The sequence below is a fragment of the Papaver somniferum genome, unplaced genomic scaffold (assembly GCF_003573695.1).
Source record: "Papaver somniferum cultivar HN1 unplaced genomic scaffold, ASM357369v1 unplaced-scaffold_137, whole genome shotgun sequence".
Lineage (NCBI taxonomy): Eukaryota > Viridiplantae > Streptophyta > Magnoliopsida > Ranunculales > Papaveraceae > Papaver > Papaver somniferum.
Window position 1 is genome coordinate 10,914,993 of NW_020622934.1, and position 27,225 is coordinate 10,942,217.

General features: G+C 35.9%; 1 protein-coding gene across 1 annotated transcript; it reads right to left on the reverse strand.

Annotated features, from left to right (window-relative positions):
- Nucleotides 1-221: 221 nt before the first annotated feature.
- Nucleotides 222-8,506, reverse strand: LOC113334389 (nodal modulator 1-like). Its single transcript, XM_026580651.1, has 27 exons — nucleotides 8,233-8,506; nucleotides 8,023-8,085; nucleotides 7,743-7,829; nucleotides 7,559-7,615; nucleotides 7,405-7,469; nucleotides 7,137-7,306; nucleotides 6,967-7,028; nucleotides 6,786-6,869; nucleotides 6,434-6,593; nucleotides 6,031-6,146; nucleotides 5,794-5,922; nucleotides 5,636-5,707; nucleotides 5,387-5,482; nucleotides 5,228-5,302; nucleotides 4,623-4,745; nucleotides 4,054-4,230; nucleotides 3,712-3,912; nucleotides 3,494-3,607; nucleotides 3,049-3,299; nucleotides 2,808-2,853; nucleotides 2,470-2,718; nucleotides 2,023-2,253; nucleotides 1,757-1,848; nucleotides 1,353-1,581; nucleotides 915-1,271; nucleotides 724-797; nucleotides 222-632 (listed from the first exon to the last, which is right to left on the reverse strand). The coding sequence occupies exons 1-27, from the start codon at nucleotides 8,335-8,337 to the stop codon at nucleotides 539-541; spliced, it is 3,579 nt and encodes a 1,192-aa protein (XP_026436436.1). The 5' UTR covers nucleotides 8,338-8,506; the 3' UTR covers nucleotides 222-538.
- Nucleotides 8,507-27,225: the final 18,719 nt, after the last annotated feature.

The window sequence follows — 27,225 nt, forward strand, 5'->3', positions numbered from 1 at the left end:
AGAAACCATAATTAAAAACGGACAAGGAATATATCGAGATGGATAGTTTCAAATTAGGATTCTCAAATCACAAAGATGGTTAACAATAATGGTCCAGTGGCCAGAGTTATTCTTTTTTATTTGATTGGCCCATGTATTTTATTTCCTCAAAAATTAATCTCAGATCGTTCAGGGAAATGATGTCTATGTCATAGGATTAGGTATCCCACTAGACTTTAGTGTACATAAAAAGAATAAAAATAAATATATCAGTTAGTTGCATTTAATTATGTATACAGACTCCAAGAAACTTAACGAGGAAACAAGAAGACTGGTGAATCTAAAGGACATTAATTTCAAAGCGTAGAAAGAAAAATGGGCTACAAGATTACAACAATTACCAACTACAAATTTTGAAGTGGGTATAGAATGCATGAAATGTACAGATTTTCTAACTCAAAATAAATCGTTCATCAGAAAATACTTAACAAAAATTAGCTTAAATCAATCTAACACTAACTACTATTCAAAACTTGTAAGTGTGAACCTAATATATTCTTCAATAAGTCCTCTTCTTTATAATTGGCTTTCGCATTTCCTTCTTCATGGACGATCCTGAGGAAGCGATGCTAGACTGGTATAAATCCTTCAACCTGAAAAAAGTAGATTACAACTTAAAAAATAACTTCATCTAGAACTATCAGAGCAGTACTTTTCATTTGTGTTTTTTGTCGAATAACCGACCTTGGCATACTGATAACGAGAGCGACTGCAGATAATCCAGCAATTAGAGGAAGTAATGGTGCCGATGTTAATTCCTGTACAACAATGACGAAGATACAGATATAAAATGTATACATATTAGCTTCCACTTCAACCACAGAGATCTCACGAACTGAATGCTTCTAGAGAGAGGGGGAGAGTGGGAGATATACCTGCTTTTGATAATCCTCTTTGACTGTGTATCTGATCGGACCTATATGGAAATGAGATTGTTTTTCTAAATCCACCTCGATGGGGCTAGACTCAAATTTCAGGATGCTTGATCGTGCGCTATACTGAAGCTGTAAAAGGTGCTTAGCCCTGGGCAAATCCCGAATCTGGAAGAAGTTAGAAAGTGGCAATTGGAGGACCTTTGAAATCTTGGATGGATCACTTGCTGACTTAACTTCCACAAACAAATGTGATTGTAGTTCTTCAAGGTCGTCTCCTTCAACATGACCAGTTAAGATAGTCACCTCTGGTTGTTCAAATACCACAAAATCCAACCCCTTGGTGTCCTCGGTACCAACCTACAAAAAAACATATCCTGAAATTACACGCACACATAAACATATGTGCTTGCAAGGACCAAAATGTGTGAATGAGCATACCTTCACTTCGACAAATTCTGGAGACGCACGTTCCACTCTTGCGCTTCTGAAGTCTTCTTTTGCCGCTACTTTGACCGAATAGGAGGTGTCAGGAAGAAGTCCTCTCAGTCGAAAATTCCCAGAAGAATCAGTTGTAGTCTCTTCATAATAGCCTTTTGATTCTGATCGTGCTTCCACAGAAATGCCTTCCATTGGTTGTCCAGAAAGTAAGGATACCGTACCCATAGCACTGTAAAAAGTTCAAACTATATTTAAGAATTCACACTTATAATAAACTAATTTAGAACATTGTATAGGTGATTTAAAGCTCCAAACCACATGTAGTGGATGAAACTACAATCACATCAGTCCATAGTTTATAAGAGAGAGAAAAATGTGGATACATATGGATTGCATGGACAGACCTGTAAGCAACACGTGTAGCCTGGAAGACAACCTCTTTAGACTCGCCAGAACCCAGTTCTATGGCCTGAGCTGGAGGTGAGAAGGAGTATTCCTACAACAATAAAAAGCATTACAATGGCTAGTTTAAGTTGTAACACAACACTTAATATTCATGCCGTAGCAAGAATACGATATGTGTAACTACAATAGAACACGTACATTATTGAACAGAAATATGTTTCACAGATATGGTGTGTGAATAAAAAAAAAATGTTGAGAGGAGTACCTTAAGCAATGGACGAAGATAAAAACTTCCAGGAAATAAATTCTCAAAGAGGTAAAAACCACCAAGAGCACTAGCTGAGTTGTTTCTGTAACCATCTTCACCACTTAATGATAGTAGAACGGGAGGAAATAGGTTAGAAGCATCTTCTTCAGAATGTATGCGTACAGAAATTTGACTGAGTTTTTGACAAGAAAATGAAGTGGGCCCAACTCGTTTGAGATGGTAGCCAGACTGCACAAAATAAGCACCACGTCAACAAAGAAAATCATCTAAGGCAAAATCGATAATAGACTTACAGTACACCAGAAAATATATGGTTCTAAATCCATGCAACTAAGATACACTTTTTAGAAATGTGCATTCCTAGAATTAGTTCCGAATTAAGTCTAGAAGTGACTCCGTAAAATGTCTCAATAGCAAGAAGATCACTCTAAACACCATTAGTACCTTTGAGGCCTCAACGGCGTAATCTATATCATCATATAGAGGACCCGCAACGAACAAACCATCCGATCCAGTTGTAGTTTTCATTGCTAATCCACCTTTCTTTAATGGAACATTACTGCTTTCTCCTGCTGCTACAACTCTGATGTCAACACCAGGTATGGTTGGGGAAACTGATCCTTCAATGTACAATCCGAGACGACCAGAAAAGGAAGGAATAGCATCTTGGCAACGATTAGTGGTGACTGAAACCTGTTACAACAAGAAAACTAGTCTAAGATCAGCACTTGTATAACAAACTTAGATGGGAGCAATGACTGAAAATAACTGCAGATACTGACATAACGTTCTTTAGGATAAAATAGGATCTTCTTTCCATCAGTATTCCTGCAATAAGTCACAAGATCCAGCCAATCAAGCAATTAATAAAAAGCCCGTGTGTTTGTCCGATAGAACGTAAATGACAACACATATCATCAACTTTGTCAGACTGTATAAGATCAGGCTAGCATATTTTAAATTGAAAAACAAGGAGTAGACTTGTCTATGCCGCAAAAACAAGTATAACTAGTTTGAATTTACCTTGAGTCACGAGGGACAAAAGTGAGTACATCTCCAAGATTAGCCCAAACAGAATACTCATATACAGCGGTGCTTGTTTGAGCATTGCCATCTGACACTATGCTAGCTAGGCTAGCATCAAAAACTTCGCCATCACTATTTAATATATCCACTACGATATTCTTTGATAACTCATCTTCAATATGACGTAAGCTGGAATCAACATGGATTTGCCCTCTAAGAAGATATTTCTCTCCATTCAAAACTATAGGCTGTCGAAGCAACATGAAACGAATGAGAAAGAGAGAAGTGAAATAAATGTAGGAACAGAAGTTTCTTTGAATGATGATATAGAGTCCTGAGCTACTTGGTAAGTTACTACATGGTCTCCGACAAAAAAACACGAAATAGCAGCAGTCTTTTTATTTAATTAAAAAATTACAGGAAAACAGTTAAGGAACCACACCATTGGGTTTGACGTGTCGAACTTCACAAATGAACTCCCAAAGGAAATGCATGAATTAACAAAGTGAAGCTCGTGTACTCCAGGAGATTCGACACATATACGTTGGGCCCCTGTCTGCATTTCAAACAACATATAACTTTAGTAAGCATACCAAACATTAGGTATGCAAATTAAACGTTAAGTATAAAGAGTTCCAATTCGTGCAGAGAAAAAAGCACCTTAATCTTTGTTTTCAGAATAGAGGTATCAGGCTGATTTATGAAACCATCTACGTCGTGGGTGGAGGTTATATCAATCCAGTATCCTTTTTGGACAAAGGCAATCCCATTAATATCTTCCGTGCGCACTTCCACGTCAATAGAACTCTGCTCCCAGCACCATTTATCTTCATTGCTGTCCGATGAAGATTCATGCTTAACCTGAAAGTAAATGATTATTAACAAACAAAGAACAGACCATAAGTTGACAACAGACCAAAGAGGATACATCATTTGGTTATGCTGTAACTTGACGTTCTAGAAATAAAATCTCCGAGAAAGGTCGGGGAACATGTATCATACCTCAAGCTTATATTTTCCGGGAGAAACTTTTGAGAATGCAAACTCATTATTCTCTTGGGTCAAGATCACTTGCTGGCTTTTATCTTTACGTGTACCGGATGATCTTCGAAGTGAAACTAGAGTAGAGGGACCACATTTCTCTTTGCAGAGTACAATTCCACGTATGTCCACATGTGCCTGAGTTCCAAGAGATAATGTATTATTAGCAGGATTCATTCTCCAAAATGATTGTACTTATGCCCTGATTAATGTCGAATCATTTAAACATCAATGATTAAAAACCCATCAATTTGTGAAACAAATGTCTGATCCTAAGGAAATGGTCCTAAGAAATTACTGGAATATCTAGTCTTTTTGCAAAATCAGACAAGCTCATAAACCCCTAAATTTTATTTATCAAGTTAAACTTATCCCCTCTTGAACAGGTAATTTCTTTCTCAAGCCAAATGCTCAAAAGCCTCCAGTTATGTTATTGGATAGAAAGATTAGATCCAACATATATAAAGGCTGAAAAGGGATAATATAAAAGAAATATGGCACCTCAAAATTTGTATTTTAAAATTGTGTACCTGTGAAAACTCTACATTCAATAAAGGACTCTTCACTGTAACATCCAGCTGAGCAGGTAAAAATAGAAGTTCAGAGGAACCCCCGGCTGCTATGGCAACTAAGTGGTACTCGCCTGCTGGAACCTGATCAATATCAAGTCACATCAAAATCAAAATTAAGGACATAAAGGATAGAAACGTGACATACAAAATTCAAGATTATGTTACAGGGAACTAGTATTGTGGCCTCCACATGATCACAGTGGTAGTGGCAGCAACATCGCTAAAGTAATATTCAATGAGCACAGTTTCACATTCTATATTTAGTAAGAAATTCGTTCTTCAAGCAAATCTTGGAGTACGTCTAATATGTAAAACTATTTGAACTTCAGTGAAATAGACCTGTTCAGTGTTCGCTAATTGCAAAGTTCAGATAGCATTCCAGAAAAATATTCAAAAGGGAACAACTTACAAAAAAAAGACTAAAAGAGTACAGCGTCGTAACTGAATCTAAACAGTTTGTAAATCCAAAGGAAAAGCATTACATTATAGTTTATAAAGCAACATCATTCTTTAAATGAACAATAAAAGCGATGTTGTACTCATAGACTAGCACTGTGACACACCTGAAAGCAAAATCTTCCAGCCTCATCTGTTGACTTAGAATCAGGTTTAAAGTTTTCTGGTCCAGTCAATGCCACCTGGAAATCCACAGCACTTAGTTTAACACTCGAAATAAGCTGCATATAAGCAGCGAGCCTTAAAAAAAATGAAAGGCTAAATACCTTAGCTCTTTGACCAGAATTGACCATACGAACGACACCACATATATCATAGTATATTGCTTTAATATCAGCAACTGAAGCCATATTTGGCAGAACCTATTATTATACAACAAATGAATGAGAAGAAGTACAAAAAGGTAACCCCCATCTTGTCATTAAATAGTAAAAAAAGACACGTGATTGATCGTAAGAAAGGGTCGTTTTGCCATACAATGAAAAAACACTCAGAAAACCAGTGGTATATATTACCAGAAAATTTTCCAAATTGTCAAACTGGTAATGTTCCTTCTTTGCCACAATTTTGTAACGTTTGGATGTAACCTGGAAAAAATTCAAAAGAAAAGAAGAAATTAAACATAATAAGGTTTTAATGTCGTTTGGTGGTTACGAAATGCATACAACGTTACCTGGTCGAGCTTATAATGCCCTTGTGCATCAGTGGTAGCTCTTTCTTGGCCATCCACTATAATCACAACCCCATCCACCCCTACCCCATAGCCATCAATCACACGGCCACCAACAGAAAACCCAGTGACCTGTGCGAACAACAAAGGTCAAATGATGCCATGATAAATTAACTAAGCTACTATTCAGAGAGCTGTAATATTAAGTCAAAGCACTTCCAAATTAACAGAAACATGTACCTGGAATTTTTGTGTTACTGCAACGTGACGATGCTCAACAGAGACCAACATCGATGGAGGAGACACGTCAAAAACTGTATTCTCTCCCTTGTAATATGGTAAAAGCTCATAAACCCCTACAAGAATGAAAAAGGAATGAGAATTGGGTTCTACAAAATGGAGAAATTGTTTCCTTGCTAATTATTGGCCACAGCACCAACAGAATTCATATTCATCTTCCAGAGACACTAAACTTCGGAATGGTGGTTTCAAAACAGACATGGGCAAAACAAAGCTATGGTACTTTTAGCAGGGGTATTAAACCTTGCACAGCTCCACAGAAGTCATAATTTTAACTAAAACAATGTAGAACAGAAATGAAAAAAATTCTGTTCACAAGAAATATTTGTCACTAGAGACTTACCACAAGGTATAGAATTAAATATGAACTTTCCATCTGCATCAGAAATGGCATGACACAGAGAGCTCTTTTGCGTGGGAGAGTTGCCAGAACCTTGTGGACAGTCCACTTTATGGACATCATCTGAATATAAATATATATGAACACCCAAGATTGGATTACCCTGCCATGAAAGGAAGAGGAAAAAAACCCTGATAAGTTTATCGAAGGAACCATGGGTACGAATATTGTTCAGAATAAAATAAGCCCGACTGTTATCGCAATGAGATGCTGCTAGAAATTCAATGATCGTTTAGTAATGAAGTATGAGAGAGAGAAATAGAGGGAGAGGGAGAGAGAGAGAGAGAGAGAGTACTTGCGCAACGACAAACCCCTCGATATTATACCCAGGGACATAGAAGATGTCATCTAAAACGCCATTTCCGAAACCAAGTTCCACCTGCAAGATGTTCCATATGGTCAGCATAAAGATGCATATCCGAACAGAAAATACCAGGCAATTTAATAGTTAGGAAAAAAAAAACAGAATTTCTCACCTCTGAGGAACCCCTAACTTCAACTTTCAGATCTGAGTGAGATGCACGTAGTTTGTACTTCCCTGCACACCCCAGATATTTAAAATTAAGAATAAGAATTTGCTGGATGTAGAAATGTAGAAACTATTAGGAACCCTATCTAAAGTGATAGAAGAGTGAGATCGCAGGACCTGGAATGATATTTGTGAGCAAGTAGCTGCCCGCTGCAGTTGTGGAAGTTGAAGAAACAAGATCATCTGTATGTGATAGAAGTTCTATTTTTACATTCGAAGGTCCTTCGTCTTTCACATTACAACTGTCCCCGCCAACGGCTCCATTAACTTTTCCAGACAAGGTGAACCTACCCAAAGATGAACCCATCAGCAAATATAAAAACAGAATCACAGTTAATCTCAAACTCAAAACTAAGCTAAACAATGTAATGTAAAGAAGACAAACCCAGTGAACCGAAAATTAATATCTGCGTTCGCGTTGCAACCGTTTTGATCAATTACAACAGGAACCTACATTATCGAACTACACAGTAAGCACAAACAGAACACAATCCCATAACTAAATACACTAATCTAAATCATTTTGCAAATTAGTATACCTTTTCTGGGTCCCATGACCATCCTTCAGGTCCTTTGATTTTGATTACAAACGAACCCTATAACCAAAATAGCAATTCAACAGAACATTGTATACTCCAGTCAAAAACATTAACAAAAAAAGAAATAAAATGTATGAAACAAAAACAGCAGCTCCAGCAAACGTGAGTGGAAATGAGAGATTACCTTGTCATACACTGGAATAAAGTAATAACCATTGGGAGCGCATTGTGTGCTATCCTTCACCAATCCATCTACTGTTCGAAGCTCAACCTACACAGTTTGCATAAAATTCCATCAACAAAAACACCTAAAATTCAAGATGTCATTGAGTAAGACTTTCTCAACTACTTCATTTAGCATTTTACACTACGAATATGCAATTCAACTGTTTGTGAAAAGTTTGACAAAATGTTGTTATTTAGATAACTTGAAAACTACAAGAATGCGAAGAATGTTATCTTACTGTGATGTTTGAATAATCCAACTTGGAATCAGATGATTTCCTTGACTTCAAATACGAGCTTGCCTGAAACCAAAACATAACGAATTCAATCGAATCTCAGTAACTAATGAAGAATATCCAACAAAAAAACTACATCAATCTACAGTTCAAATCAAATCAAATGAAGCCTATATGTAATTGAAATCGATCGAAGTAAATTTTAGAGAATACCTCGACGAATCCGCCACAACCTTGGATCGAATCAGCAATAACAAGAGTAGTAGTTGAAGCAATGGAAGCCAAGAATGCGAGGATTACAATAGTTTTGAGCTCCATTTTTAGATCTGAAGAAAGAAAAGAAAAAAATCGGATCGAATTCTTTAATCTTTCTCTAACTCTCCATGTAGAGCTGGAGAGAAGAAGTTTCTTTGCTCTTATCTTTCGCTCTCTCTTTAACGGAGAAGTCTTTGATGAAGAGAAGGTTTTACAGTAAATAATGGTTTTACACAAGGTTTGTTATGTTCGATCTGATGATTTGATCCAATGGCGATGAATTTTATGAGTGATCGAGTGAATCTACTCGATGACTAGTAAAGGACTCGGACTGAGTCGGATGTGACCGGATGGACAAGCAGATGGGTAAATGCATATTCCCGAATGTTTGCCACTTCGCCTGCCCAGCAGTCAGGTGATGGGCCGATGGCCTCTGAGCAGTCATAGCTTGGTTGCTCGGCCATAGTTTAGCTATCAATAGAATGATGATTCGAATATTTGTGGATCCACTTCTAATCTCGTTACTCCTTTCTACCTATCTAATCTCGTACAAATCTCTTCTGATCTCAAATAATTGTGATCAAATGGGCAAACAGAGGGTAATTTGTATTCTTGGATATTTTTCTATTGATTGTTGAGCAGTCATGTAATGGCCTCGGAGCAATCATGGGATTGGCCACTCGCCACAGTGTAGTTGTCAATGGCTAGTTAATCCACCAACTTTAGTTCAAATGGCTATATACAAACATCTTCAGCCTCATCTCTAACTTACATCTTCGTTGTATTTTTAATCTTACACAACTCTCTTTTAATCTCAGACAAATCTCTTATAATATCTCGTTCTAACTTTTTATTCACAAGCCTTCGAAAAAGATGGCATCTCCATTATCTCGGTTCGACCAAAGTTCACGAACCGAAGTTTAGTGTGGGAGAAGATGCCTCTATTTATAAAAGTTATGTACTACATATTGTGGATCATATCAATGGTGTACAACAACATCAGACATTTTGGCAGAAGATTCATGACAAATCCTATCAAGCTCCACCAATAGTTTATTTCTCAAGTGTACAACAACGTCAAGCTACATTTTTTTCTCAAGCTCCACCACATTTTAACCATTCACCATACTCCTCGCAAAAAGCAAACTCTTTTTACTGGCATCCCCTTTAATCCCTCTCTCAAATATTTAATATCATGTGTCATACCTATATTGGCGAGATGTGATACACCTGGATAAAAAGAGTGTTGAGGCAATGTTGCCGTCATAACACTAAGATGAATATTGAGACAGTGGTACTGCTGCCGTCAGAATACTAAGATAAGTGTTGAGGCAAGGTTGATGTCAAAACACTAAAATGAGTGTTGAGGCGATAATTTTGCTGTCGTCAAAACAATATGAAAACGTGGGGGTACCAAAATACACCACTACTTTTTTCTTAGGCAATCTGTATGGACAAATTCAATACAACTCCGAGAGTTAAACTCAATTAAGGAATAGTATATATAGTTATATATCTCTCTTGCGATTAGAACGTTTATAGAAACAAATCTATGAACCTAATCACAAAGAGATTACCTGGACGGTACCAAAGACCAATGTCCAAGAATCAATCAAATCGTATCCAACAAACTAGGTCGGATGTATCTATTATGATTGATCATTGCATAACCTGTGATATTTCAATTACAAAGATAAACAATATAATGTGGGGGGGAGGACACCAGAAGTTTTCTTAACGAGGAAACCGCAAATGCAGAAAAACCCTACTACAGACACTATCCTACTACCAATTATTGGAATGTAGTTGAGCCCTAAAAAGGTATCCCACCAATTAAGGTACAGTCGCGCTCCTTACGCTCTTGAATTCCAGCAGGACTCCGCGCAATTGATTCCCTTAGTTGATGTCACACCAACTAAGAGTTTCTTAAACTCAATTGAAGACTTTGAACTAGTCTACCTCCCACAGATTAATCCTATATATGATTTTCTTTTACAATCAAATAGTTTGAGCAAAGGTGGTGAAAATCGATAGGAATAAACAAAGTCTAGCTAACCTCAAAATCCGGACTTATGAAACCAGAAGTACAACCTAGATTATTATTCACCTCACAAGTATATAACTTGTGGAATCAACAGAGTTTGAGACGAAGAGAACTTTTATGATTTCTATCTATATTGATCAAGTGGGAAACTCAACAATCGATCAAGATCTTGATAAATGAGTTATCAAGGAAAGATAATTGGACCTGGCTTCACGAATCCCTATGAAGCCTTTGTAGTCGCTATACCCTAAAAGGGTTAGGAAAATGACGACTTTAGATACAACTAGGACACAACAAAAGTTAGTGTCCAAATATCCCAGTTGCTTGAAGTTCCCCTTTTATAAACATTCAAAGCATATTTTTCTTTAGTTTTGAAGCTAAGATAGCTTTGGAACCAAGCAAATAATATTTATTGTTAGATGAATCTTTGAATCTGATTTACATAAACAAGATTTACACTCTGGTTAGGTGAAACCGTAACGAAACCGTGTATAAAAACTATGTTCAACATGGTTAGCCGAAACTAGCCGATTTGAACTTGAAAGCTTAATGTTCATTTTCATGAACACATAAGACATTAACCTTGAGTCACAAACATGTAATCAAATAAGTCTATTGTTTTAGAGAATTAATCAAATGCAAATTATCTCATAGAAATAATTTAATCGCACTTGAAAATAATCGACATGGTTAATAGGTGTACAAGGTGTTAGAGCACTGCTCGGTCGAACTCGCATGTGTTGCTATCTCAAGCATGTTTGTCAATGTTAGTGATAAAAACTATAAGTCTTGATTTCTAGTCTACTTATAACTAAGTCTCGGACTAGGATAGAAAGTGTAGTTGAGCTCAAGACTCCATGGCGATCATCATACAAAGACGAATAACTACTCAAGGAACTGGTAGAACTTCATCGACTAAAAGGTATGTGGAGACTTGAACTTATCTGTCACTCAAAAGTGTATCTACTTTATCTTCTATCTTGAGACAAAAGTCGTTTTGCTATATAAACTTTGATTATACAAATTTTCTGTTTCAAGCCGAGTTTATCTCGCTTATCTTTTTCTCGAAATATATGTTGGTAAGCTTTTGCTTTGGCCAAGTTCATCTTTACAAGTGACTAAAGTCATATTAAGTTTCAATTACTTGAAAATTGCTTTGACGAAAAATAGTGCGTGAACAACAACTATATAACGTCCTCTAAGAATGTTTCAATGATTGAAATGAGAGTTTAGATTATATAACCATGGTTGGATATAAACACTGTGAGGTAACTCATACGTCTTTATTCCCTGAACCAAAATATGCGTACTTTGCTGCTCAGGAAAACCAGAACTAGAGTCCGCGTACTGTCGGAAGTTCTCATCCGAGAATTTCTGCTGGAGTTTGTGAACTGAAAACAAACTTATTCCGGGTACTTAAATCCGCGTACTTAAGTTGGTTATTTTCTAAAAACGATTATTCGTGAACTTAAACTTATATAAAGTAAGGAATGCAAGTTTGCAAACCGTGGCTATAAAGTTCATTAATCGATTCGAGTGAATCAAATCATTTTTGCTTCGATTGTGTCTTATATACTTCTATAAGATCTGAGCAGTTGAACAACTCTCTAATTAGTTTATTTGAGTCATTTGAACTAGTTATGGTAAAGAAGAATATGGTTGATATGAAAGTGCTCATATGGCTAACCATTTGGTTAACTACTGTTGAATCAACTAGATGTACATGTTTGGGTACAGTTACACAAACCTAAATAAACGTGTATTTCATTTGTGTATAACAAGCTAAGTTTTGATCTAACGGTTGAAATATATTATCTTGAATCTAATCATGTTTTCATCTAACGGTGAATATTGAATGGTTTGTTACTAAGCTAACATTGATTGCAAACCCTGATTTGAAAGACTATATAAGGGAGAACTCTAGCAACTGGGAAACCTAATCCCCACACCTCCTGTGTGATATTAGTTGTATTAGATAGAGTCGATTCTCCTTTAACCTTAAGTTTCTACCGAGACCCTGTAGATTAATGACTTGAAGACTTCATTGGGATTGTGAATTCATACCGATACTACTTTTCTTGTAGTTGTGTGATCTGATCTTGTTGTTTCTATCGTACTAATTACAATCTTAAGATTGGCTTGAGATTGATTTCTCCGATAGGCAAGATATAAAAGAAGTCACAAACATCTTCGTCTCATCGTTTGTGATTCTGATATATCTTCTTTCGCTAGTTGATTAAGATTATTGTGAGGTGATTGATAATACTGAGTTGTTCTTCGGGAATATAAGTCTGGTTTATCAATTGGTTCCTGTTTACCTTGATTTATCAAAAGACGGAACAAAAACTCGTAGTTATTTCTGTGGAAGACACATTTATCTATTACCGTAGACTTTTTTGTGTGATATAGATTTTTTTATTAATATCTTCGACTTTGGGTCATAGCAACTCTTAGTTGTGGGAAAATTCTGACTGCGCACTTGTCACGAAAATATCTCTCGAGACTTTATACGGAGTCCGATATGAGTGGTTGACCCCAAATTTTAAAGAGGACAGACTCACCATTCTTTCAAAAAATAAAATCTTAATTTTTAGTATGTTAAGTTGGAGCGATGGGCCTGTACATTTGAGTTTCGGTATTTTTCCAGAACTTTTTCAGATTGCATTACAGTCAGTCCGGAGGCCATAAAAGTTAGACCGTTTATCGAAACACTATGCCCTTGTTACATATTATAGATAAGACATAGTTTAACAACTTTCGTTTAGGATGTTTTTCCTAGTTTCCTACCCATTTGTACTGTTTTCGAGTTTTTCAGGGTTGTTATGTCAGAAATCAGAATTTTCGGTCTTGAACATTGAGGGCTATGTTGAGTTTAAGTGTGGGGGAGCATTTAGTATCATACTATTTTCATATACACATAATACTAATACTATTTGATTTCTTGCATTCTTGAGACTTCATCTTTTGGAGTTAATTATGAGCTAATTAGGATGACACTCTAAACCTTTACGGTTGAAACAGTTCTTACGGCTATAGATTGAGTTCAACTTTATCATTTCACAATCCTTAGATATATACATTCATAATTGAATGCGAAACTAAGCTATGATAGTCATTTGAAAGATTCATCCTCGCGTTTAATCATTACCGAATCACTTTCTTTTTATTTTTGCAGTTATATGTTTCTCTAAAGTGATTTGGTGGGATCCTGATACTGCCGTGGATGTTGTATCAAGGTGATCACTGGTTGAGTATTTGAAAGCCCCATAGACAATTGTCTTACAATAAAAAGTGAGACGCAAAAATAAATAAATATATATATAAGGCTCATCTTCATTTATCGACACTAATAAATGATAGGTCCGGAATTGCGGACTAATCATAGTCGATAAAACAAAAACCTTATCATCATTATATATCAAGTCAAAAAGACTATTGATGAGGTTCTTGACACTTGGATAGCAGTATGTGTGAAACGTTTCCCTGTCTCCGTCGCCTAAGCAAGCGTGGAACGCAGGATCCAAGGCAACTATCATGTACTTGATAAAAAGGAACATGCTCTTTGAATATCTAATCATGTGGTCGAGTTAAATGGGTGCTTCTCTCAACTGTTTCTCTATAAATAGAATCCTTTGACGACATTCATACAAGTATTGTGGGTAACATCTTTCACTTTAGTCAACATTTGCACACTTCAGTTTTCTATTTCCATTTTCTTATCTATCCATGTGATTTCAGTATGCGAGTGTTGTGATAAACGTTACAACAAGTACGATGACTATATTAGTGGATTTTTGCAATCAGGATGAATGTCACACGTAAGTAATTGCTTATGTGTGATGATTGGAATGTATGTGGGATGTTTGCAACTAAAGAACTTATGCAAGCTAATTATTTGGCTTTTTACTTGGTGTCTATCCTTAGTGGTTCTTCCAAGGCGATAAATTGGAGTAGGGTTTTTGGGTATACCTCTTGTAAGCCCTCACGAGACTATAACTCGTCCACTAGGGACACCTAGGGGTTTAAAGGCCTGTTTATTCATACTAAGAGTAACCGTATCCTCACGACATGGAGTTGTTGTATTTAGGATTAGTTTTATTTAGTTTGCTCGGGGACTATAAAAAGCTAAGTGTGGGGGAATTTGATAAGTGCATAATTCATATGATTTTAACGTCCATTCCATACTTGCTTTAGCTATTATTCTTGCATATATTCGTATTATTACTCTTGTTTTCTCTCATTTACCTCTAATAGGTGAATCATCCAAAAAGGATCTACAAAGTGCTGAAAAGATCTAAGAATAGAAGTATTCCAAGTATCCAAGTGCCCAAGTCCAAGAGAAGTGGAAGAAGTGCGACGAAAAGGAGCAAAACGCTCAAAATCAAGAGACGGGCCAAAAACGGATCTTAACTCATCCAAATTAAGGATTTCTCATCACCATATTGAATAGAATTTAAAGATAAAAATAATGAGGTCATTCCGAGTTCGGATGAAGAAGTTGTGGCCAAAACAGTTTTTATCAAATACCGATGACAGTGAAGTCCGCGAACTAGGTTCACATACCGAGTTCGCAGACTTAATTCCTAAAATATCCGCTGGAATTTGAAGTTTGCGGACTGGATTGGCGTACTTAGTAAGTGGAAAACGTTTATGCACACCTTGGAAAACCTAAGGTCACGTTTGGGAGTCTTTATGTCGTATTTTCGGGTCGTGTTCTTGAACCGAACTAAATACTTGGATACCAAGTAATGTAAACCTATAAAAAGGTATTAGGTTATTTGAAATAGAATAATCGAATCTCATATCACAAGTTCTACATCAAAACCTAGGGTTTACCCCTTTAGAGGGAAACCACCATTATTCATATTCTCTGTAATATGAGTAGCTAAAATCCTTTGTTGATTAAGAATGAATTCAATGTTCTAAGCGTGAAAATTTATTAATAATACAAATCTATTGAGAGTTTTTGTCGTCATCATTTGTCTTTACCATATCTAGGGTTTATGAGTGATTCTTAGATTGATTTGGGATGCATACTAGATTATTCTATTGATTGTTCTATCGCTAGTAGAAGTTATGAGATAAGTAATCTTCGATTAACTCTCTACAGAAGTAGAAATCGCGAGACCTTACAGAGGGATTCTGTGGAGCAATTGTGAGTGAAGACAACACCAGAAAGTGAACCTTGATCTAAGAGTTCAACTACTGGGATTAACCTAAATTCACAAAGCTTAAGGCGTTCGATTGGATTACACCTTGGGTGATCTACTACTTGGTGGTTCATAGGATAGAATCTGGTAGGCGAGAACTTTCGTATCCGGTGATAAAAGGAGTTTTGGGGATGATACTGATCTAGCTGTTATTCTACGGTTGGTGATGAATGGTTCTTACGAACAATAGATAAGTATTATAATCCGGTTAACGCTTGGTAACGACGAAGGATTCCTTGATCATCTCTTTTATTTATTGTCTTTATATATATTATAAACCAAAACCCCCCTTTGTTATTTACTTTATTTTGCTAATAAAAATAACCTATCAATTACACAGCTCTTTGTGGGAACGATCTCTTACTACCGCTATATTACCAGTTAATTAGTGGGAAATATCTTTATTAATTTGTTGTGCCTACTACAGCTCATACACGCTGCCATCTAAACACGATTCTAAGAAGCATTCCATCGTTGAAGGAAATAATCTCGCAACGCTGTCCAGAAATACTCTGGTTGGGAAGCTAAAGATCTTTGATCATGAGTATACGCCCAAGTCTATTAAGGATGTTGATTTCAAAGCACTAAAGAACACTAAATTACTTGACAAAAGTAAAAGTGTTTACATCTCTGAAGATGATCTTTATGAGACTGACTCATCAGATGAAGATCTTGACAAGTCAGTCTCGTTGATCACAAAACAGTTTATGGATCTTCTTTTGAAGAGAAGTAAACGGTTCTCCAGAGATAAATCCAAGTCATCAGATAAACCACTTAATTGTGTTCCTCCTAAAAGTAGGGATAATGATTAAACTGATGACGAGGATATGCCTCAGTGCTTCAAGTGTAAAGGCTTTGGTCATTTTGCAAATGAGTGTCCAAATCGAAAGAAATACACTGGGAACAAAGGTCTTGCTGCAACACTTGATGAAATGTCTGAAAAATATGTTTCTAATAAAGACGAAAAATCAAGTGTTGCACTTCTTTGTGAAAATATTTATTTTGATAATTGTAGCAATACATACATCAATCTTGATATTCTTTCAGAAGAAAACTTAACCGATCTGGAAGATGAAACTGACCTTTTTATTGGAAACTCTGTGAATAATGTTTCAGGTTCAACTATGTGTTTAGCAGCTTGCACATCTCAGATGCCCGAGTTGTATTCAAGGTTGACGTGCTCGTATTGTTCACTCAAAGGTCATGAACTATCAAAGTGTTACAATTACAAACACAAATTGAGACATGTCAACAAACTTCAATGAAGAGCAAATCGATTAGCAAGCAAGCTTAAACTTGCTCAAATGACCGCTGAGGTATGTAAGATTTTGTCTTCGTCTAAGAAGTCAGTTTCCAAGGATAAAACAAGACCATTTGAGAAGAAGGTATGGTCTGATCGTTTTGATAGACATAGGTCTATGGATTCCTCTCAAGAGGAACATGGTGGATAGATGGTTGTTCACTGCAACACAACTTGATTGTGTTGATTTGTAGATCTTGTCTCATGTGCCTGATCAAAAGAGACAAGGTTGTGCACCTCTCAGGCTTTAGGAAAAGTTTTTTTCTTTTTTTTCTTAGTTTTGTTTTTGATACAAAATTGGAATTCCCTGTCTATCAATAAAGCAGGGTTATTCTCGATAATTCTACTCTCTCTAGGGTTCATAATTGTGCGTGCATTAACCTGTTAAAGGTTGCGTAACCCTACATTCCTTTTTCCTTCCCTGAAACTTCTTTTATCTTAAGACTACTTGTTGAGTTAAATTGTGATTACCTCTCACAAACCCATACGCTTATGGATACTCCAAGCATCATGTCTTCTGATGGAAAAGATGTTAATATGATTGTCAAGCCATCAATCATGAAGGAAAAAGAGAAATCTCCGTTGCCTCCAACTTTGAAAAGGAAAAGAAGGAATATGAGGAAGCCAAGAGTTTTTCATTCGAATTCTTATAAGTTTTCTGATGTTCTTGAAGTATTTAAGGAGACACAAAAGAAGATTCAACTAATAAAGGCTTTTGTGCTTAAGACTCATGAGATTCAGAAGGCCCTGGTTCTACATCAGTCAAGAAGGTTTATTGATATTAACTCCTATCTTCATGAACCTTATGTCCCGATGGCTGTTGACGAAAAGGAGTTCGGGGACGATAAAGGATTCTTCAAAGGTCTTAACATATAGTAAATCTTCTTATGAGAATTTTTATTCTTGTGTTTTTAGGAAGAATAACTAGTGTTTGGAATAGCCATTATTGTGATTACACATAGCTATGTCAAACGTATCACCATAGTGAGGGGTGTGGTTTCCATGTGGGATGGATTATTGACTAAGGGGGAGTGATACATATCACCATAGTATTGTTGTCGAAGTTGTGATACAACTGAACTTTGATGCTGTGTAATAATACTATGACACTGTATAACAATGGTTGAGAGTTCTTGTTTTCTCATTGTAATGGCTACGGATTTTCAAGAACAATGATACTAAACTTACAACCTTTGGTATCACTGGAGTACCTGGAAGTGACGAAAATTTCGAGTAATGTTGAAGAACCAAGAAGATCAGGCATGTGGAATAGGAGCTACAAAAGTTTATTTATCTATTTTTGTATTCCATATGTATTGATAGTTTTATCACTAAAATTGACAAAGGAGGAGATTGTTAGAGCAGTGCTCGGTCGAACTCGCATACGTTGCTATCTCAAGCATGTTTATCAATGTTAGTGATCAAAACTATAAGTCTTGATTTCTAGTCCATTTATATCTAAGTCTCGGACTAGGATAGAAAGTGTAGTTGAGCTCAAGAATCCATGGCGATCATCATACAAAGACGAAGAACTACTCAAGGAACTGGTGGAACTTCATCGACTAAAAGGTATGTGGAGACTTGAACTTATCTGTCATTCAAAAGTCTATCTACTCTATCTCCTATCTTGATTGCTATATAAACTTTGATTATATACATTTGCTATTTCGAGCCAAGTTTATCTCGCTTAGGGCTGCACAACGGGTAGGGTGGGTAGGATATGGCCTATACCCGTCACCCTACCCGTTTACTGGAGGTTAAGAAAATCTTTATCCGCCACCCTACCCGCCAAATAATGGATAGGGTAGGATACGATTAAAAAACTGGCGGGTAGGGTAGGGTTGGCGGGTATGGGTAGGGTATGTGCACTCCTAAGTAGGGTGGGTAGGATATGTCCTATACCCGCCACCCTACCCGTTTACTGGCGGTTAAGAAAATCTTTACCCGCCACCCTACCCGCCAAATAGTGGATAGGGTAGGATACGGTTAAAAAACTGGCGGGTAGGGTAGGGTTGGCGGATATGGGTAGGGTATGTGCACCCCTAATCTCGCTTATCTATTTATCGAAATATGTGTTGGTAAGCTTTCGCTTTGGCCAAGTTCATCTTTACTAGTGACGAAAGTCATATTAATTTTCAATTACTTGAAAATTGCTTTGACGAAAAATAGTGTGTGAACAACAACTATATAACGTCCTCTAAGAATGTTTCAATGATTGAAATGAGAGTTTAGATTATATAACCATGGTTGGATATAAACACTGTGTGGTAACTCATACGTATATAAGTCCTTATTCCTTGAACCAAAGTATGCGTACTTTGCTTCTCAGGAAAACCGGAACTAAAGTCCGCGTACCAAGTCCGCGTACTGTCGGAAGTTCTCATCCCGAGAATTTCTGTTGTAGTTTGTGAACTGAAAACAAACTTATTCCGGGTACTTAAGTCCGCGTAGCAAGTCCGCGTACTTAAGTTGGTTATTATCAAAAAACGATTATTCGTGAACTTAAACTTATATAAACTAAGGAATGCAAGTTTGCAAACCGTGGCTATAAATTTTATGAATCGATTCGAGTGAATCAAATCGTTTTTGCTTCGATTGTGTCTTGTATACTTCTATAAGATCTAAGCAATTGAAAAAATCTCTAACTAGTTCATTCGAGTCATTTGAACTAATTATGGTAAAGAATAATATGGTTGATATGAAAGTGCTCATATGGCTAACCATTTGGTTAAATACTGTTGAACTAACTAAGTGTACATGTTTGGGTACGGTTACACAAACCTAAATAAACGTGCATTTCATTTGTGTGTAACAAGCTAAGTTTCGATCTAATGGTTGAAAGATATTAGCTTGAATCTAATCAGGTTTTCATCTAACGATGGATATTGAATGGTTTGTTACTAAACTAACATTGATTGCAAACCCTGATTTGAAAGACTATATAAGGGAGAACTCTAGCAACTGGGAAACCTAATCCCCACACCTCTTGTGTGATACTAGTATTATTAACTAGAGTCGATTGTCCTTTAACCTTAGGTTTCTACCGAGACCCTGTAGGTTAACGACTTGAAGACTTCATTGGGATTGTGAAGCCAGACCGATACTACTTTTCTTGTAGTTGTGTGATCCGATCTTACTGTTTCTATCGTACTAAGTACAATCATAAGATTGGCTTGATATTGATTTCTTCGATAGGCAAGATATAAAAGAAAACACAATCATCTTCGTCTCATCGTTTGTGATTCCGCAATATCTTATTTCGCTAGTCGATTAAGATTATTGTGAGGTGATTGATATTACTGAGTTGTTCTTTAGGAATATAAGCCTGGTTTATCAATTGGTTCATGTTCACCTTGATTTATGAAAAGACTAAACAAAAACTCGTAGGTATTTCTGTGGGAGACAGATTTATTTATTACCCTAGACTTTTCTGTGTGATACAAATTTGTTTATTAAAATCTTCGACTTTGGGTGGTAGGAACTCTTAGTTGTGGGTGAGATCAGCTAAGGGAATCAAGTGCGTAGTATCATGCTGGGATCATAGACGTAACGAGCGCAAATGTACCTTGGATCAGTGTGAGATTGATTGGGGTTCAGATACAGTCCAGACCGAAGTTAGTTTGTAGTAGGATAGTGTCTGTAGCGGCTTAATACAGTGTGTCCCGGGGTTTTTCTGCATTTGCGGTTTTCTCATTAACAAAATTTTTGGTGTGTGTGTTATTTCTTTTCCGCATTATATTTGTTTATATAATTGAAATATCACAGGTTGTGCGTTGAATCGATCAATTGGGAAATACAACCTTTGGTTGTTGATTGAAATTGATTGATCCTTGAACATTGGTCTTTGGTACCGTTCAAGTGATTTCTCTTGTATTCAATTACACTCGCAGATTTCTATTTGCTCGAGTAAGTATTGAATCGAGAAAGTGAGATATAATTCTTTGATATACTTTTATTAAGATTGAGTCTGACTGTCTAGTTGATTCTCTTAAAAGTATATTGGAGTTAGTCCATACAGATTTCTAATCGAAATTGTTAGAGCATTGCTCGGTTGAACCCACCAAGCGTTGGTATGTCAAGTTTGGTTGTCATATTTTAGTGAATCAAAACTCATGTTAAGAGTCGCTTGATTATGTACTAGAGTCAACTTCGTATAGGTTAGATTGAAAGTATTAGGATAATGAGACATTACACGTATTGCGAAGACTTGAAGATGTGAAGAAGCAAGGAGCTACAATGGCAACAATCATCCTTCCACTCGAGGATAGTGATATTTGACTTGAACTGTTTCATTCCATAATGTATCTTTCAAGTCGTGCATATTGAAAACAAAACTGCGAAGCATATTTGAACTCTAGATAGACATAGTATTAAGGAATATAATACGAGGTTTATTGCTTAACCATTAAACTTTGTAGATAAGACATCACCATAATCATTTGAATGTTATGGTGATTATGTATGGGTATGAGGTGAGGATTTCATCCTAGGGAACAATGTTTTACATGTGTTCTAAGGAAGTAAGTTCATAAACTTGTTTGTGAATCGAAAAGGAAATCGCCAGGCGTTATTGGTTTTGTTATTCATTGCATATCCTATAAACAACCAATATTTGTGATTGAGTATAACCGTTCACGACTTGTTTGTGTTCTGTGTAGAACTATTCACAAAGGCCTGACTTATGTATTGGTATGACTTTTATTAGTGAAACCGATCTAAGTAATCACCTGAGATGGTATGATCGGGTTTGTGATTTTATGTCTGACCAAATATGGGAAAGGGGAACCGATCCTAGTAAGAGGTGCAGTACATCACAAAGGGGAACCGATACTTGTATGAGGTGCAACAAGGTTTATAGAAGAAAGGGGAACCGATCCTATGAACATGTGCAACACATTTTTAGGCAAAGGGGAACCGATCCTATGGACATGTGAAACACATATAAGTTAGATACCATATATATGTGGGGAACTGATCCTAGTACCTAGTCAACTGAATTTTTGAAAGCTAGTGTGACTATGTACAATACTCACATGGAAGGTAGAACCGAAACTTGTTTTGGAAGAACCGTTAAACCCATGATTGTGATTGAATGTTATTTGATCAATCACATAGTTCTTGAAAGTCAGATGAACCAATTCTAAACTTGGTTGTAAGTATGGAAAATCGGTTTCAAGGTTGTAAGTGTGAAAGAGAACTTACAAAGTAAGGATGTCGACATACTTTGAACACGTGCTGTGAATGTTTATTTCTTTAATTGTTCAAAGTTATTCCTTAATAGTCAAGGGAAGAGAATCCCAGGATCGAAACATAAATAAGTTAAGAATCTTTTAATTAAGGTTATTAATTTCATTTTGTAGGGAAATAAGAATTAGTAATGTGCATTTACTAATTAGAGATTTTCCGAGAGATTTTGATCATTATTTTTGGACAGCGCATTTCCAGGAATTATGAAAACCGATTTTGTGCTTTAATGAATATCTTGAGAATATTCTTGGTTTTGGAAATTCCTTGGTGTCCAAACTTCCTTGTTTATAAATACTTGAAGTTTTCCTTTCTAGCAAACTAATCCTTCGTAACAACAAACTTCCTCTTTGTTGTGTTGTTACTGGCGTAGCCGCCTATTCATAGAGCAGAGTAACCTATCAAGATAACTCTTTCAACAATTCTTGCTCAAAATTTATTTGAGGAAAAATGCAACTCATTGGAAAAATAGATCTTCTCAAGGATGATCTTATTTATGCCAAGACGAGTATCGCTGGATACAAAGAATCTATTACAAAATATAGATGGCCTGAACAGCTTGGAGAATTTAGAATATTCTAAAGAGGAAGAAACCAAAACTGAGATTCTTCTAAAGGAATTCTCCAGTAAGGCATGCAAATCAAAGAGAAGATTAAGTTCTTATTTGAAACTAGGCTACTTTATGTAAAGTCTATTATGAATAAAATTATTTGATTTATAATTTTTCTTGTGATAGTTTTCGGTTTACATAGCCTGTGCTTGAATGCTTTTATCTTATTGCTATGTATGTTTATGGGATGTTTGATTTCGGTTTTACTACCTTAATATTCGATCTCATATGTTGTGAACCTTGTGGTTTGGGTGAATTTTTGATTTAGAAGGACTAAGTTCTAGCCCATGTTGGTAGGATTTATCAAAGAATCATGAGGGGTTCTGGTGGAAAAAATATGTGAAAAGGTCACAATATGTTGAATCGGTTTTGGTTTAGCATAAAAGCATATGTGTTTCGACGGTTTTCAACTTTTGCTTGCAATTGTTAAAACCGATTTTCAACCTTTCTCTGGTAAAGGTTGGTTGTTGTTAATATTTTGTTCCTGCTTAAGGATGACAACATGATGATATTTCGATATCAATTCTCCCTGGACGAAGATGCAGTCATATTGGAGAAGTGGATGCGAAATTTGAGGTAACAATCTTGTTAGTTAATTGTTTTCTTGTTTAAGAAAAGCCTGAGTTTATATTATATATATTTATTGCTTTTGCTTAACAAATTTTCAGTTCAATTGATTTTTATTCCATGATGTGTTTGTGGATGTGTGTGATTCAATTGGTTCCGGTTAAGAAAAACTATTGTTATCTTGCTTTATTATGTGGTATAAATTGTTTAGGCTTACAAAATTTCGGTGCAATTGCGGTGTTTTAATGCTTATGTTGATTCAATTGCTTCTGGTTGAGGTGAATAATTATGCAAGTTGATTTATTTGGTTTGTATGAATTATTTATGGCTTAATGAAATAAAAGAATTACGGGATGAGTTGTTTAGTCCAATTTGACTTCGGATAAGAGAAACTAAGTTAATTCTGATCTTAGTTAGACTTATCGAAGTGAGGTTTCGGTTATTCAAGTCTAATCGAATGCCTTAACAATAAATGCTAGTTAACTAACCTAGTACTTGTCTTGTTTAAAATTGAAAGGTCTAAGTTTATGGATAATTAGAACCTGGTGAGAAAATAGAGTTATCTTTATTTTGGTCTTATCGAATTAAGCGATTGTTTTTGAACAATCGATTTAACAAAGGGACTAAGCTGCTTAGTTGATTTTTGTTTTGCTAAACTAAATTGGAAAAATTGTTTCAGACAATTTTTTCCTATGTAATATATCAAAATAAAACTACTTGTAGTTTCGGTTTTGATATTGGTTATCAAAACATGATGTGTGGAACCCCCGTGCCTAACTCTACAGGTTGCAAGTCTATTTTGAGATTTGTAAGATTCTTTTCGTGTTGTTCTTTATTTTTTCATTTCTTTGTCATTTTGTGACAAAAAGGGGGAGAAACATATGGAGTAAACAAGTGATACTGGCATTGGTATTATATTGATTGGTATCGCTAAGGAAAAGAATATTGGTGCTTAAACGTTTTATCTAAACGAAAGAATGAAAGCACAGACTAAGGGGGAGTAACATGTCATATGAATTGGTATAACAAAGACGTGCGGATTGAATATATACCTATCTTATTTAGGGGGAATATTAGATTTGTTATTATAATGTCAACAACGACATTTTCAAGGATTGAATGTAAGCAGTTTACTGTGTTGTTGAATTCGGGAATCAAGCATATGTGGAATGAATTCTTGTAATTTGTTTATCCATATGATGTAAGAGTGTTGTCACTAAAATTGACAAAGGGGGAGATTGTTAGAGCATTGCTCGGTTGAACCCACCAAACGTTGGTATGTCAAGTTTGGTTGTCATATTTTAATGAATCAAAAATGATATTAAGAATCGCTTGATTATGTACTAGAGTCAACTTCGTATAGGTTAGCTTGAAAGTATTAGGATAATGAAACACTACAAGTATTGCGAAGACTTGAAGATGTGAAGAAGCAAGGAGCTACAACGACAACAATCATCCTTCCATTTGAGGTTAGTGATGTTTGACTTGAACTGTTTCATTCCCTAACGTATCTTTCAAGTCGTGCATATTGAAAACAAAACTACGAAGCATATTTGAACTCTAGATATACATAGTATTAAGGAATACAATACGAGGTTTATTGCTTAACCATTAAACTTTGTAGATAAGACATCGCCATAATCATTTGAATAATATTGTGATTATGTATGGGTATGAGGTGAGGATTTCATCCTAAGGAACAATATTTTACATGTGTTCTAAGGAAGTAAGTTCATAAAATTGTTTGTGAATCGAAAAGGAAATCGCCAGGCGTTATTCGTTTTGTTATTCATTGCATATCTTATGAACAAACAATATGTGTGATTGAGTATAACCGTTCACGACTTGTTTGTGTTCCTGGTAGAACTATTCACAAAAGCCTGACTTATGTATTGGTATGACTTTTATTAGTGAAACCGATCTTAAGTAATCACTTGAGATGGTATGATCGGGTTTGTGATTTTATGTCTGACCAAATATGGGAAAGGGGAACCGATCCTAGTAAGAGGTGTAATACATCACAAAGGGGAACCGATCCTTGTATGAGGTGCATCAAGGTTTATATCAGAAAGGGGAACCGATCCTATGAACATGTGCAAAACGTTTTTAGGAAAAAGGGAACCGATCGTATGGACATGTGCAACACATATAAGTTAGATACCATATATATGTGGGAAACCGATCCTAGTACCTAGTCAAACGAATTTTGGAAAGCTAGTGTGACTATGTACAGTACTCAGATGGAAGGTAGAACCGAAACTTTTTTTGGTAGAACCGTTAAACCCATGATTGTGATCGGATGTTATTGATCAATCGCATAGTTATTGAAAGTCATATGAACCAATTCTAAACTTGTTTTGAAGTGTGGCAAATCGGTTTCAAGGCTGTAAGTGTGAAAGAGAACTTACAAAGTAAGGATGTCGACATACTTTGAACACGTGTTGTGTGTTTATTTCTTTAATTGTTCAAAGTTATTCCTTAATAGCAAAGGGAAGAGAATCCCAGGATCGAAACATAAATAAGTTAAGTATCTTTTAATTAAGGTTAATATTTCTTTTTGTAGGGAAATAAGAATTAATAATGTGCGTTTACTAATTAGAGATTTTTCGAGAGATTTCGATCATTATTTTTGGACAGAGCATTTCCAGGAATTATGAAAACCGAATTTGTGCTTTAATTAATATCTTGAGAATATTTTCGGTTTTTGGAAATTCCTTGGTGCTCAAACTTCCTTGTCTATAAATACTTGAAGTTTTCCTTTCTAGCAAACTAATCCTTCGTAACAACAAACTTCCTATTTGTTGTGTTGTTACTGGTGTAGCCGCCTATTCGTAGAGGAGGGTAACCTAATTAGACGAAATCTCTTACGGACGCTCAGTTTAAAGTCTTTTTTGGAATTGAGAAGCTGTAGCATGTACCGTTGGTGGGAAACTAGATAATTGCGGTTTATCTTTTGTTTTCATTGATTTGATTGACCAACGGTGGTTGAACTTTGATTGCACCTAGTTTGTTTATGATTGAGAATCTTCTCTTCTGATATAAGATTCACTCAAACTAGTTCAGAGTTTCGACAGGGATCTTTAGACTGTTGTTAGTTCTAAAGACGATCTTGTGATAATTCATTGTTAACAGACTCTGTTCTGTGCGTGATTGATCACAAGAGATTCAAGTGATTGTGTGCAGGTTATTATTGAAGATCTAAGAAGATTTAAAGACGAAGAAGATATTGAAGATTTCTGATTTGTGGGTTCATAATCTTTGGTGTGCACAATACTTGTTTCGGTAAAAGAGGATCCAATTAATAACCGGTTTATCCTTGTGATTGATTGAATTGATTAATTGAGTAAATCGACACAATTCTTTGGATTAATAGTGTTATTGGCTTAATTTTAAACCATTACTTCGGTAATTGAACATAAGATAGATCTAAGGACCTGACGAAGGAGTTTATGTTAAGATAAATAGAAGAGCCTTTGTCCGACTCATATCACTTGGTTGAATAGAGTTGATACCAAATAGATTTGTTGTTCCTTTACTGTTTGGAATACGAACCAAAGGAATTGTTCCAAGTACGTGACTTATTCATAAGTTGGAGGCGTGGGAATACAGACGGAACTAGGTGAACTATATAGGTTTAGTTGCTTGGTCTCAACTATACGAAGTTAGGTGTAATTTTGTGTAGCGGCTTAATCCTGAGAATATTAAATTCTGGACAAGGTCCAGGGGTTTTTATGCATTTTCGGTTTCCTCGTTAACAAAACCTTGCCGTGTCATTTATTTTATACTTCCGCATTATAATTGTTTTATTATAATTAAAGTAAATTACACAAACGTTAATTCCTATTTACTTGATACGTGAATCCTATTGTGTTTGGTTAAGTCCAAAGCTTTTTATCAAGTAACATACTTCGTTGTTGTATTGTCTCGATCTCGTATTCATAGACGATCACACGAAGTGTGAACCGATTAGTTGTAT

What these genes read in the sequence shown, in the direction of transcription:
- LOC113334389 (XM_026580651.1), bottom strand. Translation starts at nt 8,337, where the DNA reads ATGGAGCTCAAAACTATTGTAATCCTCGCATTCTTGGCTTCCATTGCT. An exon ending in ATTTAATTCTATACCTTGTG is followed by an intron (nt 6,147 to 6,433) that starts GTAAGTCTCTAG and finishes TCATTCTTGTAG; the next exon opens with GGGTTTATGAGCTTTTACCA. An exon ending in AAGAGGATTATCAAAAGCAG is followed by an intron (nt 798 to 914) that starts GTATATCTCCCA and finishes ATTGTTGTACAG; the next exon opens with GAATTAACATCGGCACCATT.